The sequence below is a fragment of the Lissotriton vulgaris genome, chromosome 1_1 (assembly GCF_964263255.1).
Source record: "Lissotriton vulgaris chromosome 1_1, aLisVul1.2, whole genome shotgun sequence".
NCBI classification, from domain to species: Eukaryota; Metazoa; Chordata; class Amphibia; order Caudata; family Salamandridae; genus Lissotriton; species Lissotriton vulgaris.
The window spans coordinates 1414013772-1414040854 of NC_141685.1; the positions used below are offsets into that span (position 1 = coordinate 1414013772).

Genomic DNA, 27083 nt, shown 5'->3' on the forward strand with positions numbered 1-27083 from the left:
ACAAAATATCACTTCTTATTTATTCAAGTAGAAAAGGTTTTATTACAAGTATTCACTTCATTTTCTGTGTGGTTGCAGAAAGTAATTTTCTAGCGATAGTGGGGAGTGTTTTTTTCCATGCTAATTTTGATTCTGCGATCTACTGCATTTTAATAGACATTTTTAAAAAAAAAATAATTAAATTAGCCTATACCTGGGCGACATTTTTCGAGCTGATCATTGTAAACAAGTGTGACCCCTGGAGCTGGCTGAAACAATGTCTAACTGCCCAAAGTAAGAGCAGCACATCGATGACCCATTCCTGTTGAGTCAATCGGGCCTACAAGAGGAACAATGGCGTAGCAAACGTGTCAGGGGCCCTGAAGCAAGGAAGGAAATTTGCCCCTACACCACTGTTTGAACTGAAGAATACATCGATAAGGCCCTAGGGCCTCTGGACCCTTATGGCTTCAGGGTTGTGGTTGTACGACACCTGCTGCACCAATGGAAGCTATGCCCCTGAAGATGGAGGAACAGAATTTAGGAGGAAGGTTGTGAGCCTCTTTTGAATGTTTTGCAGCTCAGACATATCAATGAAATTCATTTTTGGGTAATGAATGTGCGAAGTTGCAAAGTTCTTCTTTCTCAAACCTCACAAAATCCTTGCAAATACCAGGCTCACTACCCATAAGTGACAACTTTATCTGCATGTGTGTTATCATTAAAGAAATTAGGACTTTCAAACCTCTTTTAAGTTGTTTCAAGAAACAAAGATTACCAACAATCACCCAGTTAGAAAAAGCACAAGGAAAATGATAAAATTAACTCTTGCACAAACTGAATAGGGCATTAACATATGAAAAGCGGAAAACTCGGTGAACTATGAGTTGGCCAATAATCAGGGTCCTGGAAGGCTTTGCTTATATAATAACGTTTTTATGCACCCAGCATTTGTTTGGCCAGTTTGACTGAAATAGCACACACCTATCCCACACTGGCTGTGCAAGAGCAAAAGTAGAATGCGCAGCGTCCCGCTGGTGGATATGAAGGGGAACACAATCTACAGGATTGCACACATTCTTTCCCATTTGTAGATACCTGCTTAATTTGACTATTTATGACTCATAAATGTGATCCTATCTCATGGTGTATATTCTTACCCCTTTTCACAGTGTGTGCTACCTTTTTCCATTTCCCAGTCATTTTTCACATTGTTTAGGCAGAGTTGTATGGGATCCAAGACTGACTGTATTGTTCGACTAAGAAGAGGTGAGAGTCAGTAGGGATTATTTATCTCTGGTGGGATAGGATACAACAACAACTAATCTAAAGTATCAGGTTAATGTGAGTAAATCAGTCCCAATTTACCCCGAGCAGGCAATAAGGCGTGACTGACATAATGCAGCTCGAATAGCTTGCAGGCAGACATGAAAGTTAGCAAGTGCCAGGTACTGACTCGAACAAGCATACCATGAGCAGTCAAAGGAACCTGTAAATGGAGTTCAGAGGATGATGCAGTGTCTGGCACTGACTCATACTGGACAAAAATGAAAAACAGAAAAACATATGTAAAATACCACATGCAGGTCCCTGATAACCGCTAAGATATAAGTTGTATGCACAGTGCCTTATACTGTAGGCTATGGTATGGAGGAATTAGTTTTATGATACTGAAACATAATGCCAATAAACAACTTGTTTTGCTGAACAAGCATTGACAACAGCAACCGGTCTTGTTTGCATTTTGAGTTGTGACTAATTCATTACAAAAATCTACTGCAGAGGAAAAATAATAATCGATCTGCATAAAATGCATCTAGGAGATAACAAGTTAAAATGTGTGGTGGCTCGGCGTACTTTTGAAATGTAATATAGTCCATCAACATTGCAATGCAAGAACTCCATGGGAGGTGGAATGATATACTTAACAGCCAAGAGCATGAAGTGGCAGTGATTTACTAGGACAGTTGTTCTGTAAAGCCAAACTTAAAAAAAAAAAAATCGCAAGGAACAGTGGTTTTAGTGTAGTGCCTACACTCTACAGGGGCATGTTGTCAGCAGCAGGCCCAACTTTAGAGGCCACTATAGCAAGACTAGCAGTTGGCACAAAGAACTGTGTCTAACGTCTAGCAGTCACACAACTCACTGAGAACACTGTGGTGAAGTTGGTAACTGATAAAAGGTCATGTGTGCAACCACACTGTGGCAACACTTATAGCTGGTAAGGAGCCCTGTGTCCTGTGGGCAGAGTGGATCAGATACTATATCCACTGGAAACAGTGAGGCAAGACTGATTGCAGGCAAGGAGCCTTATGAAAACAGCAGAAGGCATTCCATGTTAAGTCATAGGTAGTCCTATGTGTAATCTGTAATTGTAATTGTAATGAGATTTTTAAAGCGCATGGCTGCCCGTGAGCGTCCCAGCGCAGGCACCTATCACAGCACAGAACACTAGATCAAGGTTACTAGGTGGAGAGAACCCTCAACCTACTGAGAACAATGTAGATGAAACAGCAGCTGCTTAAATCCCCCCGTAACCTGGAGCAGGAGGTCAACCTGCTGAGAACGCTGTGGCAGGACTCGAAGCTTGTATGTAGCCCTGTGTACATTTTAGAGCTCACAAGTGACCCAGTGAGAACACTCTGGCAAGTTAACAATAGCACTCCATCTCACTGACACTGAAATCATCCCACCATCAACTGGTCAGTGCCCCAACCAATGTTAGGGCCTCTTCCTCTCCCACCAAATGCATGTGTTGGAGGCCCAAAACTCTGAAGCAAAAACACACAATACTCCTCTTGTGTTCTGTGCTCATTCGATAGAACCCCGTTTCTGACCACGTTGCATCTCAACAAAAAAGAAACAAATCCGTTGCCGTTCTAGAACCCTGGCTGCGTAACGCAATCATGAAGGATATCTTCAAAGAGAGAAACGCGTCTTGCCACAGAAAAACCCTGAACAAGCTCATTTCCAAACCCTCCTCACATTCAACAGCAAGAAAATTGCGGTGATCGATTTTGGAGGTCTGCACATTATAAGTCACTAGAATTATGTGGCAATGGACGAGCGAATTATAGGGCACGGTTGACTAAAATAAGCAGGAAAAGGCGAATCATGAAGAATATGCAGCGCATTCAGTGCTTTTGTCATTTTGTAATGAATTAATACTCCCCTGTGAGAAGTTTCCATCAAGCTTGCATCAGTTTAACACCTAAAAACATCATTCACCAACTGAAAAGTGAATCGATAACCTTTGCAAAGGAACTGGAACTACACTGAACCACGCGTGGCATCCTTTTAGTCATTTTGATTCGTTTGAGTGAGAAACCATTTTTGCTCGTTTTTGAAATCTGCAAATGTTGCAGCATTCAGTGGATTATGTGGCAAGTGTGGTAAATCCATAACTATGTAGAAATTGCCACAGGTTCAGAAAAACATGATTCCACTCTCCCCACTTATAAATTCATTCATTTACAAACTGGAATCCTGACAGAGGAGACTCAGTATTTTTCTGTTCTATGATGACAGAATGCATTTTCTTGGGTAACAATAGCACTTACAATTTATGTATTGTGAGAAGGTGGCCTGATATGCAGTGCTCACTATTCTAGTGAACACTATGTATCAGTCCAGCAACCCTTATTGATGATTGGTTGTAAGTCAACCTTATAGACCAGCTATCCTAGTAGCGTGGATACGAGCAGTCTAAGGCTAAAGACTCGAGAGGGCGTGTTAAGCCAGCTGTTATACCACACATATACCCCTTGAACACCAAGTGAAAGGACACCACACAAGTGTTATGAAAATAAACAAGATATTTATTAAGAATCACAACAGCCCTGTACTCTTTATGAGGACAGGGTACTAAGCACAAAACAAAACTCTTACGAAAATACTTAAGTTAGCACAGTATATACAAATGCCCGAGGGGCACGGAAAACCATATACTCTGAAAGTGGAATGCGAAATTACTAGCAGGTAAGTACAGTACTAATAGGCTTAGGAATCGCTAGGACTTGACTATAGAATCTTCAGATTACTTCTAGGAGGCCTAGGGGACTCGGGTGCAGAGTGTGCACTCTCACGCGGGATGCGGGACAAAGTCTATGGTAGCTAGTAATGACAAAGTTAGTGTTCTCGGGCGAACCCGACCTGGTAGGAAGAAAACGAAAGTGGATCCTGACCCTTGGATAGTGAGGCTATGCTGGGGCACCGAAATGCCGAAGTTACCTAGCCCAGGGGCTGCAGCTGCATAGGTCTCAAAAGACGTCGGGAATCCTCGTAGACGGACCAGGAGCCTGGAAGAAAGAAGTTGCTGGCAGGCGACCAATGAAGAAAGTTCGATGGATCCAAGCCTGGATCGAAGGAAGATGACACCTGAAAGCAGAGGGGACCAAGTTCGAGACTACTAGCCAGTAGTCAGTGGGCACCAGGAGGGCACCGGATGGTAGCCACCTCGACTAGGTGAGTGGGTGACGCTGTGTTCGCAGATCTCACGGACCAGGAGGCGTTGTCGGCGACCAGGATGGAGGAGCGAGCTGTCCCACGATGGAGGAAGCTGTCGGCGTCGCTGGACCCAGGATTGGGCAACAAAGCCTTGGCAATTTCAAGCCCACGCGGTGGACTCAAAATGGCGTCTGGAGTGGACCAGGAGGGTCCGGGGTGCCTCTCTTGAAGAAGGAAGCAAGGACCAGTCTGGAGCAACCAGGCCAGCAGCAGTGATGTCGTCGGGCGTCGTGAAGAAGGCCACAAGCCAGCCGGCTAGTAGCCACACAGCGCGGTGAGCACGCAAAAGCAGAAGGGCCCCACGCAGATCGTGGAGATGCTGGAGGGCTGATCTTCGGTGCTGGAGCTGCTCAGGGTTGGGGCTTCTCGGACCCTAAAGCACTCACCAGTGGAGCACACGGTGGGCTTGTTGCAAAGAAGTCGTGCAGTCTTGGCGATCGTCGGTCCCTCGAGGTCTCGTCGCACTCACGGTTCTCAGCTTTGCTGTAGAGGTGAGTAGAGGTCAGAGGTGCCAGGGAAGCCGGGTCTCGTCGAGCTGGGTCGTCGGATTCGTGAAGAAGGACTTGCAGCAGACCGCAGTGTTCTTAGGATGGTGCCTGCGGATGCAGGGTGACTACTCCTTAGCCACAAGGGAGAATCTTGAAGAAGAAATCTTGATGTCCTTTCGTAGAAAGTCGTGTCTTGATTCCAAAGATGATCTAATTTTAACAGGGGGCCCGCTCCCATCTTTATACTAAAAAAGGGGGCTGACCCGGTGACTAGGTCCTGCCTATGGGTGGGACTAGGAGGGGGGTGGTTACACCCCTCTCCCATGCCGGACTTCCCCAGGCCAGGGGCTGGTGTGCCCCTGGAACTGGTTCAGACTGGCCTATGCGTAGTGAGCACCGGGGTGCCACTCAGCAGTCACCTTCCTGAAAAGCCCTGCCTACCCAGGATACACAAAACCATGTCTGGGACGGTGCTAGCACCGCCCCTGACAGGAAACCCTTTGTCCAGGCTCCCCTCGCTGGAAGGACTCCCAGCTGCAGGGGGTCAGACTCGTGTCTGTGGTGGCAGCATCCATTTTGTGGAGCTGAGGCTTCGTTTAACTTTAACCGGGGTTCACAGTTACATACATGTCGTGTCCCTCTAGAAGGGTGGAATGCTAACCCCGTCGCCAGAATTGGCGAGGGGTTAGTATTCCAATTCGTATGACACCTTACTCGACATGTTTTGATAAAGCAATACCAAAGATAGCATTTAACCGCGAGGATTATAATGCACTTAAGAGTATATGGTATGCGATATCATGGAACAGCTATTAGGACTTGATTCCGCAAGCTGCAGACAGGCTCAGCTCATGCCAGAGCACCATCTCACACGATTCCAAGCACTCTGCCTTCAGGATTGTTAAGGCCTGCCATAGGAGTGACTGATAGGAATCTGTGTGTCCATTTTAGGGTTAGATATAGGTATCCTATATCTACAGCAAAGGGTGATTACACGACTTTGCCCCAGCTGTCATGCAGCCAGTTGTGTCAAATTTAAGAGGCCAGCCAGGGGTGGCATAATACATGCTTCAGCCCCTGGCAGCCCTGGGTACACCCATGCCCTGAGTTACAGGGTCTGATAGGGTGGCCCAGTACCAATTGGAAATGCACCTAGGGTACATGGAATCCATTTTACAGAGAGAGCAGTAGGCCTGGGGTCCTGATTGGCAGGGCCCCAGGTCGACTATGTCAACAACCATCTAAAACACAGGGCAAAAAAGTTGGGGGCAACCATAGTCAGGAGGTACCTTCCTACATGTATGAGCCCAAAAAAACTTCAGTTTGTGGAGTGTGCAACATGAACAGCTAACATTGGTGTGGCCCTTTGAGGCAGGGGACAGGGTAGTTTGCAGTCCACCCGCACAGGGGTGTGCCGCTGTGGCAGCATCCGTGAAACAAGAAAATAAAATCTGGCTGCGAGTTATCTCTGGCTTTGATGCAGACGTTTTGTCTGTGAGAAATACATACCTTGTATCTTCTCGTTTCATCTTTTTAATTTTTTTATTTAAATCGTTTTTAGTTGGCGGTCATATCAGCAAAACTACCACTTGAATGCCTCCAGCAAGACTGTCCTGTTTCAAAGCAGAGATTTTATCATGTGCAGACGCCTCTCCTGTTGTGACATGGGCCTGATGCCTGGGCAGTAAAGGGTTCCTGTCCTAACTTGCTAACTCCTTCTCTCTGCATTTTGTGTGATCACCCTACCACCGTGTGAGGCCATTTTCTCTCATGCATCCTTCTCACCCGCTTGTAATGGCCGCCAAGCCCTGCGCAATCAAGCTCCTTGTGCTCGACCACTCTCAAGTCTTCTGATAACTAACTGCAGGAGGTGGGGAATTCTATTCACACACTTTCTTAAAGTATTTGAAATATATAGTTTAACTGGACAGCGGGGATGTAACAGTGCAATTGACAATGTAGGAGGTGCTTGAATCATCACTTCTTTAGTACGGGGAAGTACTCTTAGCATTTCATTTCACGATTTCTAGCTCATCTGTGCAATTATATAAGGGCATTAATCATATATATTTTCTCTGTGCAGAACATTAAGATTCCTAAACCTCGTCAACTCACCATGGGCACACACACCAGCCTTTTCGATAATCTCTATTAAAAATATTAATTGGACTGCTACTCACAGGTGTGGCCAAGGTGAATTTTCTGCTTTGACGTGGATGAGCAAAAATGATGGAATGGAATGCCACTTGGAAGAATTTCCAGCGTTCATGAAGCTTTAGCGTCTGTTGCTGTAACCAGCAAGAAGTTAGTGATAATGTGAGTACATGTAGCAAGCAGGTGGCATTAATTGGGGGTATTAGAAAGGTCTCCTGAACATAGACAGGCGTGGCATTTTGGAATTCATTAGAAAAAGGGATGCAGGGGCTGCCTTAAGCATGGGCAAGCTGTGCACCTGCACAGGGCCGCCAAACCCCAGGGGTCGCCAAGCAAATATATATCCTTAATATAATAATCCTCTGAGGATGGCTACATATTTGCGGGGCGGCCCCTGGCAGGGATTTGGCGGCCTCCGGCTCTGTTCCACTTCCAAACCCCCTGACTCCCCCCCCCCCCCCCCCTCTTCACTGGCCTCCGCGCCTGCGTTCCTCCAGGGGGCCCCCCTACCTACGCTCCCTGCCCAGGGCCGCCATGAGCCTAGAGCCGCCCCTGAGAGATGATACACCTGGGGCTCGATTCACGAAAAAAAGTAGGAAAAATACAGATGGAAATCTACACACCTTTCCTGTTGACTTTTTACTACTTCTTTCTATACAGAAAACATTCCCACAAGTATGCCACGAAAGATGTGCCAGCAATATGTTTTCAGGTGCAGGGGCGGCTCTAGGCTCATGGCGGCCCTGGGCAGGGAGAGTAGGTGGGTGCCCCCGGAAGAGGGGGTCCGGGTGGGGGGGAGCGCGGAGGCCAGTGAAGCGTGGGGGCCACGGTGTTTGGAAGTGGAACACAGCCAGAGGTCCCCAAATCCCTGCCAGGGGCCACCAAGCAAATGTGTATCCATCCTCAGAGGATTATTATATTAAGGATATTTTTTGGCGTGGTGGCCCCTGGGGTTTGGTGGACCTGTGCAGGCGCACAGCTTGCACATGCCTAAGGCCGCCCCTGTTCAGGTGTACTGCTGGGACGGCCATGTATATTTTTACTTTCGCACAGCAAGAATAGGATCCTGGTGAATATGACATTTTTTCTTTTTTTCTCTTAAAGGTCAAATCATTTTCTCTGCGGAGTAAGCCTTTTTAGTACCCCCTAGCAAATAAGGTGGTGACACATTCCCCCCCCCCCCCCGCTCACCCCCCCCCCCTGGAAGGGGAGTTATTCCAGCCTTGGGTTGGGGTAGATTTACGACCATTGCCATGGAGGTACGAGAGAGAAAGCAGAGGAGTTTGAGAATAGCCAGTGATTTGTTTGTGGGCCTTCCCAAACTTTTCAGGCAAACCACTTTAAACTCCCACTTTAACCTCTTTCTTTTAAACGTGTTTTTATTGTAATTTGCAATATAAACAGTACAAGGACAGCTTATGAAGGGTGGGTGGGGGGAGGAGGTGGGAGAGGAAATTGTAGGGGAGAACAATCAGAAAACATGCCACGGTTACTCAATCTTGCACAAAAGAGGTTTAACAGTTGGCCGCCCATAATGTACAGTGAAAGCGCTTCTCATGGCACAGGCCCGGTTTGTCGGTGCAAGGACGATAGAGGCACAATATAGGGCTTTCATCAGTGGCGGCTGGCATAGGTAAGAGTGGTAGGGCAGGGCAGGCAGGGTGGGAGGAGGGGGAAGTTGACAAACGACAGAATAAGTAAAACGAAATAATTAAATAAAACAAATTCTGTTGGCTGTCGACCCCCCCCCCCCCACCCTACCTGCTCCACCACGCTTACCTGCACCGTCTGCGACTTGTTTAACTTAAACATAACCCACTTTAACTCCTTGAAAAGGATTTAGGGCTGCAGAGCTCCGTATTCGTGGAGAATACCGCCCTTTCTGAATTCCTGTCAAACGTCAAAAAGGTCATGATCATAAACGTACATTTCTGGCAAAAATTAGGTTTTATGATAGAGGGAAGTGAAGTTAAGGCAGGAGTATTGTACTTACGGATGCACTTCACTGTGGGATTTCCATAGTAGTTATCAGCACACTGGTCACAGTTCCTACCACCGTACTCTGCTTTGCAGGGGCACGCACCTGTGAACTGTAATTGACAATCATGCATCAAAATAGAGCCTCTGCATGTTCCCACATATTTTTCTCTTTAAGTTAGCATCATATAGGGAGAGAGTAATTTGTAAGTAGGCACTGTCATACACATGATTTTTTCTTTAAGATAGCATCATGATATACGAGTCGGGTGGATAGTATGTAAGCAGACACACACACATGGATGTTCTCTTTAAGCATCACAATTGAGGAGGACAGGTAATGTGCAAACAGCACACACACACGTGTATTTTGTCTTTGTAAGTTAACATCTTAATATATATGATGGGCAGATAATGCAGAAGAAAACACACACACTCTGAAACATACGCAATGACACATGCATTTTTCTATCTAAGCGGGATAATGCAGGAAGAGCGTGGATGATGTTTAAATGGACACAGGTGGACGGAAGAGGGTGGATGATGTTTAAATGCGCACAGGTGGACGGAAGAGGGTGGATAATGTTTAAATGGGCACAGGTGGACGGAAGAGGGTGGATGATGTTTAAATGGACAGAGGTGGACGGAAGAGGGTGGATGATGTTTAAATGGATACAGGTGGACGGAAGAGGGTGGATAATGTTTAAATGGACACAGGTGGACGGAAGAGGGGGGATAATGTTTAAATGGACACAGGTGGACGGAAGAGGGTGGATGATGTTTAAATGGACACAGGTGGACGGAAGAGGGTGGATAATGTTTAAATGGGCACAGGTGGACGGAAGAGGGTGGATGATGTTTAAATGGATACAGGTGGACAGAAGAGGGTGGATAATGTTTAAATGCGCACAGGTGGACGGAAGAGGGTGGATAATGTTTAAATGGGCACAGGTGGACGGAAGAGGGTTGATAATGTTTAAATGGGCACAGGTGGACGGAAGAGGGTGGATGATGTTTAAATGGATACAGGTGGACGGAAGAGGGTGGATAATGTTTAAATGGACACAGGTGGACGGAAGAGGGGGGATAATGTTTAAATGGACACAGGTGGACGGAAGAGGGTGGATGATGTTTAAATGGACACAGGTGGATGGAAGAGGGTGGATAATGTTTAAATGGGCACAGGTGGACGGAAGAGGGTGGATGATGTTTAAATGGACAGAGGTGGATGGAAGAGGGTGGATAATGTTTAAATGGGCACAGGTGGACGGAAGAGGGTGGATGATGTTTAAATGGATACAGGTGGACGGAAGAGGGTGGATAATGTTTAAATGGACACAGGTGGACGGAAGAGGGGGGATAATGTTTAAATGGACACAGGTGGACGGAAGAGGGTGGATGATGTTTAAATGGACACAGGTGGACGGAAGAGGGTGGATAATGTTTAAATGGGCACAGGTGGACGGAAGAGGGTGGATGATGTTTAAATGGACAGAGGTGGATGGAAGAGGGTGGATAATGTTTAAATGGGCACAGGTGGACGGAAGAGGGTGGATGATGTTTAAATGGATACAGGTGGACGGAAGAGGGTGGATAATGTTTAAATGGACACAGGTGGACGGAAGAGGGTGGATGATGTTTAAATGGGCACAGGTGGACGGAAGAGGGTGGATAATGTTTAAATGGGCACAGGTGGACGGAAGAGGGTGGATAATGTTTAAATGGACACAGGTGGACACGTGTCTGTTTCTAAGTTAGCACCATAGGCGGAGGGTACATCACGTGTAAGCACGCACACAAATAAACTCATGCATTTGTCTTAGAAAGCACAATATTATAGGAATAGGAGTCGGGTGGATTATGTGTGAACAGGCACAGGCACCAGACACCAACAGCATTTCAGTAAGTTAGCATCAGAATATAGGAGGCGGGTAGATAATGTGCAAGAAGGCACTCACGCCCCCACACACTCACACACTTGTCTCACTAACATAGGAGGAGGGTAGATAATGTGCAAAAATGCACGCACGCCCCCACACACTCACACACTTGTCTCACTAACATAGGAGGAGGGTAGATAATGTTAAGAGAGCCGGCACCAACAAAAGACCGGAATCTGCTTGTCTGGGCCTTGATGCAGCTCGATTTTCTACGGTGGCTACCGAAAAAACCCTTAGCTTGTTAAGGAGGCCCTGGGGATAAAAAACAAGCATGCGGGGAAGTTAATAAACGCAGCTTCCAAGCTTTGTTGGAAGTCCGCTCTGCCACAAAGGACCAGCAGGGTTCTCCAGCCAAGGGCCATCCTTTTGAGGGCTTCACAGGCAGCAACCAGCCCTTCTCCAGGGGGCTTTCCTTCCCACACCGCGCGTGTGAGGGATCTTTGCGAGGCACATACAATGCAGCTGCACCTATGTGACCGTGCAGTTACAGAACTTAAGATAATGTAAGGGAAACACACGGAAAGGTCAGCCATGGGTAACAGGAGTGTTAACAATTATGTTTATTATTCTCTGCGACTTGTTGTGAACTTAGAAGCCCGCGGAAGGGGCCACAAAATAACACTGAGACCATCCCTATCATCCATGTGTCTGTAGCGCTAATATTCACTCACAGATCCCCACGCAGTGCCACGCTTCATAGTCAGGACAGACAGAGACCACTGCAATCAGAGTGAGTCAACTGAACACTGCTCATCAATGACAATGTCTCTTCTCTGGAAGGGCCAACAGGGCAAGAAAGTGACTGGACATTAAGGAGGCTGTTAAAACAAGTTTTCTGATAGGTAAATCACCCCTTGGATGAAGAACAATTGTCTAAAGCCGAACACCACAATGATCGCAATCGTGATCTTCGGAAAAGCCCTTCACCGTGCAACTCCACTGGGTGGCCAACAGAGCAAGGACCAACACCCACCCCTACAACCATGCCAAATTTGGATTGTCATCCACGGCAAATGCTAGTCAATGCCATCACTGCCTCTATGCCAAGGTCAGCAACAATTCACCAGAAAGCTACAGACCATTCGTACCGCAGCAGCCAGAATCACTCTTAATCTCCCATGCTGCATTCACATCACACCACATATGAAGGAGCTCAACGGGCTTCCAATACACAAGAGAGCACAATTCAAACTCCTCACTTACATTTTCAAGGCACTACAGAACACCTACAGTTCACAGTAGACACCATACACGAGTCCTAATGTTGCATGAAAAAAACACAGCAGGACATTTGAAAAGCAAATACTCTTATGGAATGCAACATGAAGTAAAATATGAAATGTATACATGGACTACCACTGACGCTGTTTACCTAAAATACTTTTTGCCAATGCAATGCTCCCGTTATCTGTGTTGCCTGTTCCCATCCTCCCTCCCGTTGTCCGTGTTGCCTACCAGCCATAAGGGGGAAAAAGTGCTATGACAAGGCCAGTGCTGGCCCATCATAGAGTTTTGTTTCTAACTTTATTTATATCCATGCCCCAGTGCCACACTTCTGTACAACATAGCCAAAATGACATTGGCAAAGCCAGTAGCTTTCGCATAGGTGATACATATTGGTTTTGCCTATATTTGTTCAGATACTGCAGTTGCTGGTTTGACTATCTCATGCATTCCTCGTGGAACAGGTTTCTTTACACCCAGTTTAAACCCACTCTTCCTCCCTTTCCAGTGTTCCTGGCTGCAGCATGGCTATCAAAAGTCTCTAACGCAAAGCTACTTTTTTCTGAAATCAACATGACTTGTGACTATACTGACCCCTGGCTACCTGCTTTCCTGAAGTCTGCAAAAAGCAGGATAAAGAAGATGATTCACTTTCTCTGAGCTGGAAGAAGAATCTGGAATTTAAAGAAATCTTGCTCTTTTGATTTCTCTGCCTGTGCCTCCAAAGTGGGATAAATACTCAACCTCAGGGGACAAGGGTTTTACACTTCTACTAACTCTGAGTAAATGCCACACACCCACGTAAGGGGGACATTGCTCGGATACAGGACTCTTGCCAGTCATTTTCTTCCTTATTACCAGGGGCCATTTCAGGACTCTGGTGCATCTTGCTGCTGTGGCCTGATAGTAGCGCAGCTAGACGTATATTTGCCGCCCGGGGTTCAGGGCCGGACTGGCTGTAGAAGGCACCAGGAGTTTTCCCAGTGGGCCAGAAGAGTGGGCTCTGGTTTTGGACTGGTGGGGTCCGTTTTTGATACAGGGAGCCGGTTTTGCAGCCGTGCTGCAATATCGCCCCCTGTACCAAAAGCAGCAGCAGTGTTTTCCACGCGCAAACACCCCCTCCCACCCACCCCCCTGCGGCCGGTCAAACTCAATTGGCAGAGTTGGTTTGTGTTCCCAGTCCAGTCCTGCCGGAGTTTACTGCTCGGTTGAGGTAAGAGTGGGGGTGGGGTGGGAGGGGGACGTTCGACAGGTGACTTGTTCCGGGTGGGGGTGGTGGTTGACATACCACTTGATCTCTGGTGGGGGAGGGTGGTAGTCGACAGACAACTTGCTCACCTTTGGGCAGCCCCCCCCAAAAAGTGCCGCCAGGGGGGACAGCCCACCCACTGCCCCCGTGCCCCCCAGTACGCCACTGTGACCGGACCAGAAGAAGCGGAGTTGAATACCCCCTCTAGGTTGGGAGTTGACCCAAAAAAATGTGCACGAAGCCCAACGCTGACTTGTCAAAGCTCTTTTGGAGCAAACAGAATCCGAAGATACCAGACAACTGGAGTAAAATTGCCATTTGAACATAAATGCCCCTGCTTAGAGCATGAAGCCTGTCTATACAGGTAGGATCACACATGGCACACGTCGGGGGTACACGCGGTGGATGGTGTCCACCCACTAATGCAGCCTGGGTGGAGAACCTGCAAAGTGCAAATTAAGGTTTGACCAGCCAAACATTCATGCGCACTTTGGAGAGTGCCACCACTTCTCACCACTGTACTGCCCAGCTACGCCACACAAAACTGTCTCAGCACTGAAAAATAAAAATTATATAATTGTGTTATTATTATTTGATTTTTCCGTTTTTGCTGTGCTGAAAGGCATTGGGATGACGCTCCTCCATCTTAGCGGAGGAGCCACCCCTGCCTTACAAGCTGACCTACTAGGGGTCAATAATGGTTTGATGTATTTATTCAGCCCATCAGTGATCCATACAACTAATGCAGACAGAACAATGAGCTAATGAGACAATCAACATCCGCTCCATGAGTGCAGTAATTTAAAAAACAGGAACATTTAAAGTACAGAGCTACAAGAAAACCAAAGACCTACATCGTACATGCCATGGCCAGGGTCTGCAGAGTGCTTGTGCATGATGTGAATGATTTCTTGCACTCACAGGGCCCAATTCACAAAGGGCCACCGCACTCATGGCATAGGCCCACAGTCGTGGCAGGACCCCAGCATTGCAGTTTCTAATTGCGGAGGTCCCGCCACAAGTGCGGGCCCCCACTACGACTGCGGGGCATTTGCCTTGAGTGCAGAGGCCCTTTGTGAACCGGGCCTTAAGAATGGCACGCTCATGTTGTGGTAGCCAGCTACAGCTTTTAAAGAAACACATTCTAATTTCCAAACACTAGAGGGGAAAGGGCAGGGCTTAACCACAAAGAGCATGGCATTGCCACTGGCATACTGATTCTAGTGCCACGATTGTGATCTTGTGCCCATGAAGAGGTAATTTGGGCCTTAAGATGACTGGCATGCAGATGACTATTTGTGCCAGTGTCTCACAGATTCAGAGAGCTGCTACTGTGGTAGCAAGGAAATATAATTTCTGGTGACGGGCCTCATTATAATCAATAATACACAATAAATGTATTGAACTTTCTACATTCAAGAGATTCAAGAGGTGCATTGAAAAGGATCAAGTTAAATTCTTTGGCTTATAAAAAAAACATTGGTACTTCCTGGAACCACGTGAGCCTGTATGGTGACAGTGGTTATGCTTTTGGATATCTTGCCTGATTGCATTCATTGCCTTCAGAAGTGTTGGGGTCACAGTCGCAGAACTGGCAGCCCTCTCCTCTGGCCATGTTCCATGTTCCAGGGGCACACTGGTCACAGTTTATGCCGATCACGTTGGGTAAACATGGACATTGGCCAGTTTCTTGGTCACAGACACACTGCTCGTAGCCTTCATCTGGAGGACACTCGATAGGGTTGATCCCCACAGAGTTGCAAGTACATCCTTAAAAGAAGTAAAAACACAGTCAGGCATGATTTTCAATAATTTGTTGATGTGAAACTTCAAGTTTTATTCAAGGAGAAATACAGCTTTGAGTGACTTCTCGTGTTGGCATGCCCCTCTTCTCAATTACTCATCGGCTTCTGTTGAGAAGCTCGTTCAGAGGCCTCTGACCATTACCTGCTCTTGTATGTATGAATGCATGCATGCATTGGTGGCTGTAGAGTACAGGCCTAATTGGGCATCAACAAAGCACTGAACACAGGCTAGAGCCAAGGAATTATGCACTGAGGGCACTCAGAAGCCCTTCTGAAACAAACTTCACTTCCCGCCCTTTGTAGAGACCTTCAGAGGTTCAAATTGGATTTTTGGGAATACTTTTTTTTTAGCATTTATTATGAGATATCTTTCCAGAACTACAAACATCTAATTAATTCAACCTGATGCTTGCATTAGTAACACCCATCCTGGATTACTGCAACACCCCCAACACTGGGCTCCCTGTGAAAACACTCCAAAGGCAGTGAGTTTTACAACTAGAATCTTGTTGGGACTTTGTCTGTCCAGTGAGATTAGGGCAGCAAAATCCCCCATGTGCAGATGGTAAAAGGGAGATGAAGGTTCAAGATTCGGATGGAATACATACGTGTTCGCCCGGTGGCACACAGTTCTACTCCTGGAATGCCCTTCAGCCATATCAAACAGACCTATGCCTACCTCTTGTCATCTGCTCAGCTGGATAACAGGCTCTGAGCCCCATTTAATCTAATTGGATAAATAAATGGATGTATGAATAAATAAATAAATAATTGACCACTAACACTACCCACCAGTTTGTTAAATACGAGCGCCCGGGCTTTCCCGTCTGCACTTAATGAAGATGTTTGCACGGATTACTTCAAATCAAAGCTTTACCAACATGTAATACTAGTAACCAGAAGTGACTCCCAGGAGACTGGACAGTCACCCCTCTAACTCCAGTATGGTCATCAAGGAGTGCCCCCTCTGAAATGGTTTTGACTGCCGCTCTCCAAATGCCTCACTAGCTAAACCTCCCAAAGATGCGACATTCAATCCTTTCTAATCATAATTAATAAACATACATTTGCATACAACGAGACAAGCATCAGCAAGAAGGCAGCATCGGGTGTTTTTGTTTCTCCTGACACTGTTCTGGTGCCCAGGGCCTGCCAATGGCAGGAGACTGCTCTGCACTTACTCTTACAGTTCCGCTCGAGGGCCGATCCGAAGTAGCCAGGCCTGCAGAACTGGCAGCTGGGCCCATGCGTGTTGTGAAGGCAGTTCAAGCACTCCCCGGTGACCCTGTCACAGGAGGCCGGGTCTGTGACGTCAATGTTGTTGTTACAAGAACATGGGGCACACTTTTCTCCTTTCTGTCTGACGTTTCCAAAAAACCCAGGAGGGCACTCATCGCACTGGTTGCCTAAGGAAAACAAAAACAACAACAACAAAAAGGAATAAAAAATTATATGATAGCAAGTGCTGGGCCTAAAGGCGTGGGCCCCAAAGAACATTTGTGGCCCAGGATTGAGAGAGGAGACTTTGGAGGTTCCATCACTTGTGAAACAACGAGGTGGGGATTAGACAGGTAAAGAAGAAACAACAAAACCCTGTCATTCGATCTTGTTGAACGACGAGTCCTCTGAATAGGCTAAATAGGGCTGTTAGCAGACCTAAAGGTTGCTAGCGAGAGGGGTATGTGTGATTGAAAATGAAAGCTCAGTAGCATCAAAACATTTTATTTAATTTAGAACATATCTATTTTAACCTGGCAGTAGTAAATTGGGTTACTGATTGGTGGTGGGTGGTGGGTGGGGGGTTGAAACCCTACTCAAGCATCAACCACAACTCTTGTCATGGTGAAACACAGCAAACCCCAAATTAACCTGTGTTCAACCCTATGGTAGTTTGGCACAAATCAGTCAGGCCTAACTTAATGGCCATTTGTAAAATATTTATTCAGCACTTCAAACAGTAGTATGTGAAAACACAATACAAAAAAATCCCACACCAATTTAGAAAGGTAGAGTACATTTTAATAAATGATTTGACACCAAAACGAGCAGAACCAGAGCTATAATTTTTTTAAAGATTTAGATAAAAAAGAGGGTTTAAAAGCACACAGCAATAACTGTGGTTATCTGGTCAGTCAAGGCCGACTGCGATGAAGCGCATGGCAAATACAGGGACCAGGTTAGGCCCATTGAACAAAGTACCTTATGTTCTTGAAGTGTGGTCTATGCGGTGTTGGTTTGCAAGTCTTCACATATTCTGGCGTTAGTTTCAGTGAAGCTGAAGCTGTGCGGCGAGGCTTTGCGTTGCTCTGAGTCACTTCTGGTGTGCTGCGTATCGAAGCTTGGTGGGGCTTTGTGTAGTTTGCTTTGGTACCGATGAAGCAGCCAGCTATGAGGCCGGGCTTCACGTCACTCTGCATCGGTCTTGATGAAGCTGGCAGCTGTGTAACAAGGCTTTGTGGGGCTTTATGTCACTTGGCGCCAATTGGTCAGATCATTTCCTACAAAGTTTCGCTATTTCACTTAAACCCAAAAAAGGTCCAGTTACGACCCCTTCAGAATCTTTTAGAAGAAACTGGAAATCCCTAAACTTGGAGGATCTCAACAATGCTTTGAAGGAAGATCACCCATGTTTAGATGGAGATATGGATAGCGTTGCAGAGTCGACACAAACGTGGTTAACTGGCGCTGTTGACACTTGCCTGCCCTTAGCCCGTTGCAAAGGGAAAGTACATCGCCCTCCCGCCCCCTGGTTCACAGAAGCTCTGAAGAAAGAAAAATCTACCTGCAAGACTCTAGAGAGGCAGTGGCGAAAAAATTACGACCTTTACCAAAAAGAAGTTTACCGAAAGGCCAGAAATAGTTACCATTCAGCATGCATGAAAGCCAAAGCATGCTATGTCACCAATACTATTAACATGGCCGTAAACAAATCCCAGACTCTCTTTAACACGGTAAAAGAGTTAGCTGGTGAGAACTCTAGAAGCAGAACCTACCCCCCTCAATACCCAGCAATGCCAGGACTTGGCTTCTTTTTTCACTAATAAGATTGAGAACATTGTCTCTAATATCAAAAATGACAGCATGATCACAGACAAGCAAGGAAACACCTCCCAAGTCCCTAGAGGAAAGTGTCATCTTGAAGCCTGGCCTCCCATGAAATTGGACACACTGAAGGAACTACTAAAATCGATCAAATCGGGTTCCCCACGGGACCCTATTCCTATCAGTATTATAAACAAATTAGAGGATGCTGCTTTGACTTCCATAGCAGAGATACTGAATGCCTCCATAGAGCAAGCCACAGTTCCTGCCCTATGCAAACATGCTATGGTCAGCCCTCTACTTAAAAAACCAGGCGCAGACCCTATGATATTGGCCAACTATCGTCCGATGGATGTACCATGTTACAACGCATACCATTACGACTACCTACTGTTACAACGCGACCATTACAACGCATACCATTACAACGCATAGCGCTTTGAGGTGCTGGATAGTGGTAAGTATAATTTACTATTCTAACTCCAGTCCCCGTGGACACTAGGGAAGGTGTTGGATAGTAAATTATACTTATTCCCTATCCTAGAGCGCCCCCCAGCGCAATGCGTTGTAATGGTATGCGTTGTAAAAGTTGCGTTGTAACAGTAGGTAGTTGTAAAAGTTGCGTTGTAACAGGTGTATACCGTCCAATTTCATTACTGCCTGCCTTTTCAAAAATTTTAGAGAGGCATATCCATAAGGCACTTTCAACTTATGTGGAAAACAATGAGCTCCTGCATTCGTCCCAATCTGGGTTTAGGAGTGGTTTTTCCATCGAGACGGCCCTGCTCGGGGTCACAGAAAAGATCAGGGAGCTTATGGATGATGGCCAAATAGTAGCACTGGTCTTGTTAGATCTTAGTGCGGCTTTCGACACCATTTCTCACTCCATACTGCTTGGCAGGCTGGGGGAGAATGGTGTCGAAGGCAAAGCTCTGAAATGGATTAAATCTTACTTATCCCTCCGCACTTTCCAGATCTCCTCTTCGGAGGCATGCTCTGAGGTATTCCACTCTCCTCATGGTGTGCCACAGGGATCAATTCTGAGCCCTCTGTTTTTTAATTTGTACCTACGACCACTGACCAATCTCGCAGAAATATTTGGTCTTAGTTTAATGACCTATGCAGATGACTCGCAAATCCTGTTTTCACTCTCCAAATCCGACTTGTCTGTCCCATCTGCATTAAAAGTAGGCCTTCAAGAAATATTTAGTTGGATGTCAGCTAACCACCTTAAATTAAATGGAGATAAAACAGAGGTCCTCCTGTTAGGGAATAGTAAAGATCTCTGGAACGATTCCCATTGGCCATCGTCACTAGGTAAACTTCCACCTACAGCCTCCCAGGTTAGAAACCTTGGGGTCATCATTGATGACAGTCTATCTATGACTCAGCAAGCAAACAAAGTGGCAGGTATATGTTTTACCATTCTTAAATGGTTACGCAAAATAGTCTGGATGTTGCCATCTACCACCCAGAAGACCGTGGTCAATGCCTTAGTGACATCTCGGCTTGACTACGGTAACATCTTATACCTGGGCTCAAACAAGGCAGTGATAAAACGTCTGCAACTAGTGCAGAACGCTGCGGCCAGACTGCTCTGCAAAATCCCTAGATCCGCTAGGATCACCAAACATCTCAGGGACCTGCATTGGCTCAGGGTTGAAAACCAAATTCGTTTCAAAGCCCTGAATTACCTATTTAAAATCAAAGCTGGCACTGCCCCCAAATATCTACAGGCCCTTGCTAAGCCCTACCTCCCAAATCGCAGTCTTCGTTCAGGCACAGCTGCGAACTTTGTGGTACCAGGGTTCAAACGGGCCAGAATTGGCGGGAGATCCTTTTCCTACCTGGGCCCAACGCTGTGGAACTCATTGCCTATTCATATACGCAAGGAGGAAAGCTATATGAATTTCAGAAAAAGCGTAAAAACTTGGCTGTTCAACAAATAAATGCTTTGACTGTTCTCTCTCCAGTGGTATTTTGTGTCTTGTTGGTCCGGCGCCGGGAAACCCTTTGTGGGTAGCTGTGTGCCTTATAAGTGCTATAAAATAAATAAATAAATAAATTCCAATGAGGCTGGCAGCTGTTCTGTGAAGCTGTGAGGGGCTTTGTGTCAGTTCCGATGGGGACCCCAGTTGGGCTGGCAGAGCTCCTTTATACCCACTTCCAAGCATCCAGGGTGTGACCACTTGGGGGGTTAGGACTCACAGCAGGCAGAGTCCAGGTGCAGGGCTCACGATGCCTAGAGCCTTTCTGTCCCGGAGGCTCTCATCAGGAGGCCAGCCAACTAGCCCTGGGAGTCATTCTGGCGGTACTGATACTGATCCAGTCCCCTCCACTCAAGCAGCAGGACAGGAGAGAAGAAAGGGCAGCAGAGTAGCAGTCCTTCTTGGAGCAGAGCAGCACAGCCATCCTTTGGAGTCTTCCACAAGTCCAGAGGAGTACTGAAGAATTGGGTCAGAAGGTCCACTATTTTGTGCCAGCTTTGGAGTAGGAGAAGGTTCAAGAGAGTTCCACCTCCAGAGGTGCTTGAATTTCCCGCCTCTCTGTCCTGGCCCCAGCTTGTCTGGCGGCACAAAAGACTAGTGTGATACCCTGTGTGAGTGTGCTGAGGCAGAGTCTTTGTAATGTGCAAGTGTGGTATGTGACATTTCCGGCCTCAATCAAGTCACCTATTTCCGCTTTGTATCACTCTCTGTGGGAGTAATACACAAAGACCAACTACCAGCTACACCTAGTTATGTGAACCAAGATAGAGGCTGCAGGCACCAAATGGCTGGGACAAGAAAATGCAACCTTTCTAAAAGTGGCATTTTCGGAATGGTGACTTAATATCCGAATTTACTATTCAATCAATCAATCAAAGCTTTTTGTACAGCACACAGCTACATCAGTTGAGGCGTCCTGGCGCTCAAAGCAAGACTGAAGAATAGACTGGTCAGCACAATCTAAGCTTGACTGAAGAGCCATGTTTTTAGATCTTTCCTTAATCCCTGTTCCGTCTCGGCAATGCGTATGTGGGTAGGCCGGTAATTCAAGCACTTAGTCGTCCGTACAGAGAATGGCCTGCCAACACGTCGTGCTTTGGCAAACCTTGGAGTGTGAAGGAGTCGCGGTGGTTATATCTCAAGACTTGCTTCTGCTGGTACATGCTAAGCCTATTCCTGAGATAGTTAGGCCCTATGCCCCTTGAGGCTCTGAAGGCACAAGTCAGGGCTTTAAACTCGATCCTCTTGGTAACCAAAGCCAATGAAGTTGCCTCACGTGGGGGGAGGTGTGATGGCAAAAAGGCACCGACAAATGAGCCTAGCTGCCACATTCTGTATTATTTGTAATCTATGAATCAAAAAAGCTGGAAGCCCCAGATGTAAACTATTGTCATAATCCAAATGCGAGGTCACAAACGCATGGACAATGACCTTTCGGGTCCTCTCTGGGAGAAAACGCAATAGCTTTTTGACAGATCTCAACTTTACAAAACAGGATGAAGAAATATGCAGGATTTGGGTCACAAAAGAGAGATCAAACCTAATTCCTAAATTTCTAGCAGACGCAATTGGTATTCGTGGGAGATTCAATTCAAGGCCACCAAAGGCTAGATGGAGGGGATGCCGTCTGATTAAACCAGAGCAAAATCAACAATAGTTTTTAATTACAATTCTTTAGACATCAAACCTGATATCCCTACCTGTTCCCATTTTGAAAGCTGTCCCTTATTAAATATAATAAGGTAACTCAATGTTATCCTATGGAAGAGGCAGGACTTGCAGTAGTGAAAAACTAATTTAGGGTTTATTTACTACCAGAATATGTAAAAGTTAAAAGTACATGTCCAACTTCTTAAATACTACGAGGAAATGCCTCTTATTGTATGGTAACCCTACGTTTTGGACTGATGCACACTCCTGTAGAGTCGAAGACAGAAGTAGCTAGGGGTAGAAGGAAACGGGTCAGTTTGGACAGTGACAGTGATGAGAGAGAACCTCTCTGCACTATAGTGGGCTACAATATAGACAATGCATGCCAATACCTGTGTTAGACAGACACATCATCTGGTGACAAAGGTGTATCTAGTTAATTTGTTGTTTTTATGTGCAGTCAAGTAGTTAAGAGGTCGCTGCAGAGTACTAACAAAACAGACAAACCTTTGATATCATTATATGGAAAATTGCACTGGAGTCCTCTAGTACGCCTACTGTAATATAACACGAATACATGGCACTTCAGTGATCATAACTTGAAAATTCCAAATGTGGAGGATAGATACATGCAAGTTTATCGCTTCTTAAAGCTGCCCTTGAATTTCTCTATCAATTTTACTACGTAAATGGAGTGTGTTTGGGTCTTTTTGATAGTGGGCGTGTATTGCTTGGGATGTGCATGCGATAGGATCTCACGTGGGGTGACCAGATGTCCCGGATTTCCGGGGACACTCCAGGGTTTTCTCCAGTTGTCCCTCCAGATTTTTTAAAACTTGTCTCATGTGCCGGTTTTCAAAGAGGGTCGTCAATGCAGAAATGCAAATGTATACATTTATTTTAGTGTGAGGAGGGGATGGGTCCTCGGAGAGGACAGTCCTCTTGCCGGCAGCCACATTTCCCCTTACCAAGCCCCTAACCCCTAAAAAAAAAGGGTTGTCAAGGTGTTTTAACAACACTTGGAGGACAATGGCTCCTCAAACTTCCAAAGATAAACTGGAAAGCCGCTTGATGCAGTAGATTCCAGCTCGTTTTCTCTTCCTCCATATGATTTTGGCTCTTCACTCGGTGACCATGTGAAGGGAGTTAGTACATGGGACACACGGTGGCACTGCATGAGTTGGCAGGTCTGACAATGGGATGCATGTTTGTTTGTGTTTTACAATAGGCAGCAGGGCTTTGGTGGAGGAGCCTCGCCCCCCCTGCCAGCTCGTTTTCTCTTCCTCCATGTGATTTTGGCTCTTCACTCGGTGACCATGTGAAGGGAGTTAGTACATGGGACACACGGTGGCACTGCATGAGTTGGCAGGTCTGACAATGGGATGCATGTTTGTTTGTGTTTTACAATAGGCAGCAGGGCTTTGGTGGAGGAGCCTCGCCCCCCCTGCCAGCACTTTAAAAAATGCAAAAAGAAAACAATCATAACAGGGGTTTAAAACCCTTTTTATTATCGTTTTATGTAGCTTGGGGCAGAGCCGGGTTATGATCGGATGGAGGGGAGAGGTGGGCTCTACCTACACTGCGTATATGGTTTTTGGCCAGCAGTCTTAGCCTAGTCAAAAACCACATGTACAGCAGGGGTAGTTGGAGAGAGCAGGCATAGACTCCCAGTCTGTCCTGGAGCGCACATCATCGGAGCTCAAGCCAATCCTGAAGCTGCTCTCATGTGAGAGGAGCTTCTCAGGATTGGCCTCAGGGCAGGCTGGGAGCCTTTGCTTGCCTGCAGCTGTGTGGAAGAGCACAACGCCATGCTGGCTAGCAGCAGGTTAAGTTTACTTTTTCTTTTTCAGGTCGAGCATTCGAGACCTCTTGTATATACTTTAGTATATACTTACATGTGTACGGACTTTGTCGGCTCTGGAGATCAGCCCTAGGATTTGTCAGCTTCCGCTTAGGGACATTTTTGTTTCTATTTAACTGCCTCTATTTAACTGTCTTAATAGAAAACGACCAGCAGAGGTCAGTAAAATACCAGAATTGCTTAGTGCCCACACCGTCATTCACTCCCGCCCGCTTACACATAACACAATTCCAACCCAAATGATACTCTGGACACGTAGTATGGGAAAGAACTGCTGCAGGTTTATTTTCATACAACAAACGTATGACGTTTAGGTGGGTCATCTTACGGGCGATCCAAAGCAGGCAGCCCCTCGCTGTCCCGCATGCCTAAAGAGCCGTCTTGCACGGTGAGTCGATGCTCTGACGATGCAGCACATTGCCATCTTCATTATACTCCCACCCCCCCCAGTCAGGGCGGAGCGGTGTGGCACACCCCCGGTCGGTTCAGGCCCCCCGACCGCCCGAAGGACTAACGGGGCGCCGTCGCGGTTTCCCAGAACCTCCTGCGGCTCCTGGTCCTTGGCTCAGGCACCCTGACTGTGCCAGGCAGAGGTACCCTTACTGTACCATTCTGCCGCAGAGGTACCCTTACTGTACCTGTCTGCCTCCAGATCGCCCTGTACTCCGCCACAGCTCTGGAGGAGGCCCCAGTCGATGACAGAGCCCCCCACCCACTACGCTACTTACATCCTGTCGGTGTTAGTGCCTCTTGTACGTCCAGGAGGAACATATCCATTCCTAATTCAGACAAGTGTACCCCGTCTTTATCATAGTACCCTTTGGTTTTTTCCTGTATGAGTGCATGCCTAATGAAACCCAGGCCTCTCCTTTCCATAAACTTCTGCGTGGATCTGTTGACCCTCCTGCGGGAATGCTCTATCGCTGCTGGTGATCTAGCTCCCCTCCATTCTCTGCGAGGGACAATTTCTGACCACAGAAGTTCAGCAGCTCCTAACCTGTTGCTCACTGCTACTAAGTCCCTCTGCATGACCTGAATCAGGGCCCTCCTCCCCAGTGTGACTAGATCGTTCCCTCCCAGGTGGATGATGAGGACATTGGGGGGGCCACCCCTTAAGGCAAGGTATTGGTCTAGCTTGGACTTCAAGTTGCCCCATTTCATTCCAGGAAGGCCTAACCATACGATCTGCGTCCGTGCGAAAACCCAGGTCCACTTCTTGAGTGCCGCCCATTGTTGCAACCTGGGAACATAAGAATGTCCCATCACCCACATGCAACAGTCCGCTGGAAAGAAGACAAAAGATTGTTCAACAAAAAGGGGGGAAGGACACCGTATAGTTAACACACGTGGTTTAATAGTTCACACTGCACACAGTTTACTGGAAAGACGTGGCCGAAAACTTGGTTGAAAGGTATACACTGCACATAGTTCCCTGAAAAGTCGTGGCAGCAACCATCAGGCATAATTACATATCACACATATATTTGGTGACATACAGTACTGCCCACCCAACAACTGGTGCCATTCCTAGGGGCGGATGTAGCGCTGGAAACAGGTGGATGACCATCGTCCTACCCTCTTGACTCCTTCTGCCCCCATCCCTCCCTTAAATGCCGCCGTGGCCGCTCCAATCCTAAAAGAGTGGCTTGAGAATTTCTGACCCGCTCCTGAAAGACCCGCCTTGGCCAAAGCTGCCCCCATGATGTGTTCCAGCTGGAACCTGGTTAGTGGTGACCCATCAGCATGTATGAGGAAGTGCCCAGCTAAGAGTGGCCTGATCTTCAAGTATTCCCTGACCGTGGCAACCGGACAGTATCTGGGGTCCCCCAACGCCTGAAGCACTATTGTTGTGCCCCTCCCGGCCTGATCAGTCTTGGATTTGCGGATGCGAAGCACCAGGGCATCCTTTGCACAGACGTCCAGCATATCCAACGCTGCCCCTGATCTGTCTGTCTTAGCTTTGGCCACTAACTCGCTCACCCTAAAGGCGCCAAAAAACGCCAGGCAGAAAGCCGTAGAAAAAAGTTGAGCTTCGAATGTTGAATTGGTGACCATCAGCAGGGTATCTATCATGTGCTGCAATGCGGGGAATTCAATACCAGCTCTCTTGTCGGCTGACCTAGTCTCCCGCGCCCACCCCTTGAGTGCTGCCCTCACCCTGAAGGAACAAGTGGGGTCGTCCGCCCCGTTAAGTCTGGTGTCATGCTTCAAAGCCGCCAAGTGACCGCACACCCATGAATGGGTCCTGCCCGTCTCCTTGGCCCATACCACAAAAGACTCAACCTGTTCTCGCAGACCCAAAGCTGTTGCTCCTAAGGACACTATCACTGCTCTGAAAGTAGTCAGCTGGGCAGCATATCTTCTCCGGGTGGCCTGTGCCAGGGATCGTTGGCCCATCTTCTTCAATCGTTCCCCCACCGAAGGAGTCGCCACAGCGGTGCCGGGAATGGTGTCATCGCCGCCCTCGCCCGTGGCCAGGCCTCTCGGAAACAGAGCCACTGAAAGCGAGAGAGAGCGTCAGCTGCCACATTCTTCACACCCTAAATATGTCTTGCCCTAAACTCAGTGTTATTCTGAAGACCCGCCCTGACTAATTCCCTGAGCAAACTCAGAACAAGGGGACAAGTGGCTGGTAGCCCATTGATGGCCTGAACTACGGCCATGTTGTCTGACCAAAAGACTACTTTTCTGTTGCCCAGCCCCCCTGGCCACAAATGCACCGCTGCCACTATGGGAAAGAGTTCCAGAACAGTTATCTTTGCTGTTATCCCCTTCTTCCGCCAAGCATTGGGCCATCACATTGCACACCACTCTTCTCCAAAGATCACACCAAAACCTTCCCTACCAGATGCATCTGAAAACAAGAAAAGTTCTTGGCTGCTTTCCCAGGGCGCCCTCCAAATCACTGTCCCATTAAAATTCACTAAAAATTCGTCCCACATTTTTAGATCTGCTTTCAGACCCGGGCCAAGGCGCACCAGGTGGTGTTTTTTACCTATGTTGGCTGTAGCCTTCGCTAACCTGCGGGAAAAAACCTTGCCGGCTGGTATGACTCCCGCTGCAAAGTTCAACTTGCCCAAGAGACTTTGGACAACCTCCAAAGTTGCCTTATCCCTGCCGATCAATGACCTGATGTCCTGCCTCAAATCGCTAACCTTGTCGTCCGGGAGCCTGGATTCACCCTTGATGGTGTGCAGCTCGATGCCCAAAAAAGTCAGGA

General features: G+C 47.1%; 1 protein-coding gene across 1 annotated transcript in view; it reads right to left on the reverse strand.

The window, feature by feature from the left end:
- LAMB4 (laminin subunit beta 4) overlaps positions 1-27083 on the reverse strand; it is a 790532-nt gene that overhangs the window by 175127 nt on the left and 588322 nt on the right. Inside the window, exons 23-25 of the mRNA XM_086967212.1 lie at positions 16504-16728; positions 15061-15287; positions 9121-9217 (exon numbers count right to left, since the gene is read on the reverse strand). Of these exons, the coding sequence (XP_086823338.1) occupies positions 9121-9217; positions 15061-15287; positions 16504-16728 (549 nt within the window). The remainder of the gene's footprint in view (positions 1-9120; positions 9218-15060; positions 15288-16503; positions 16729-27083) is intronic.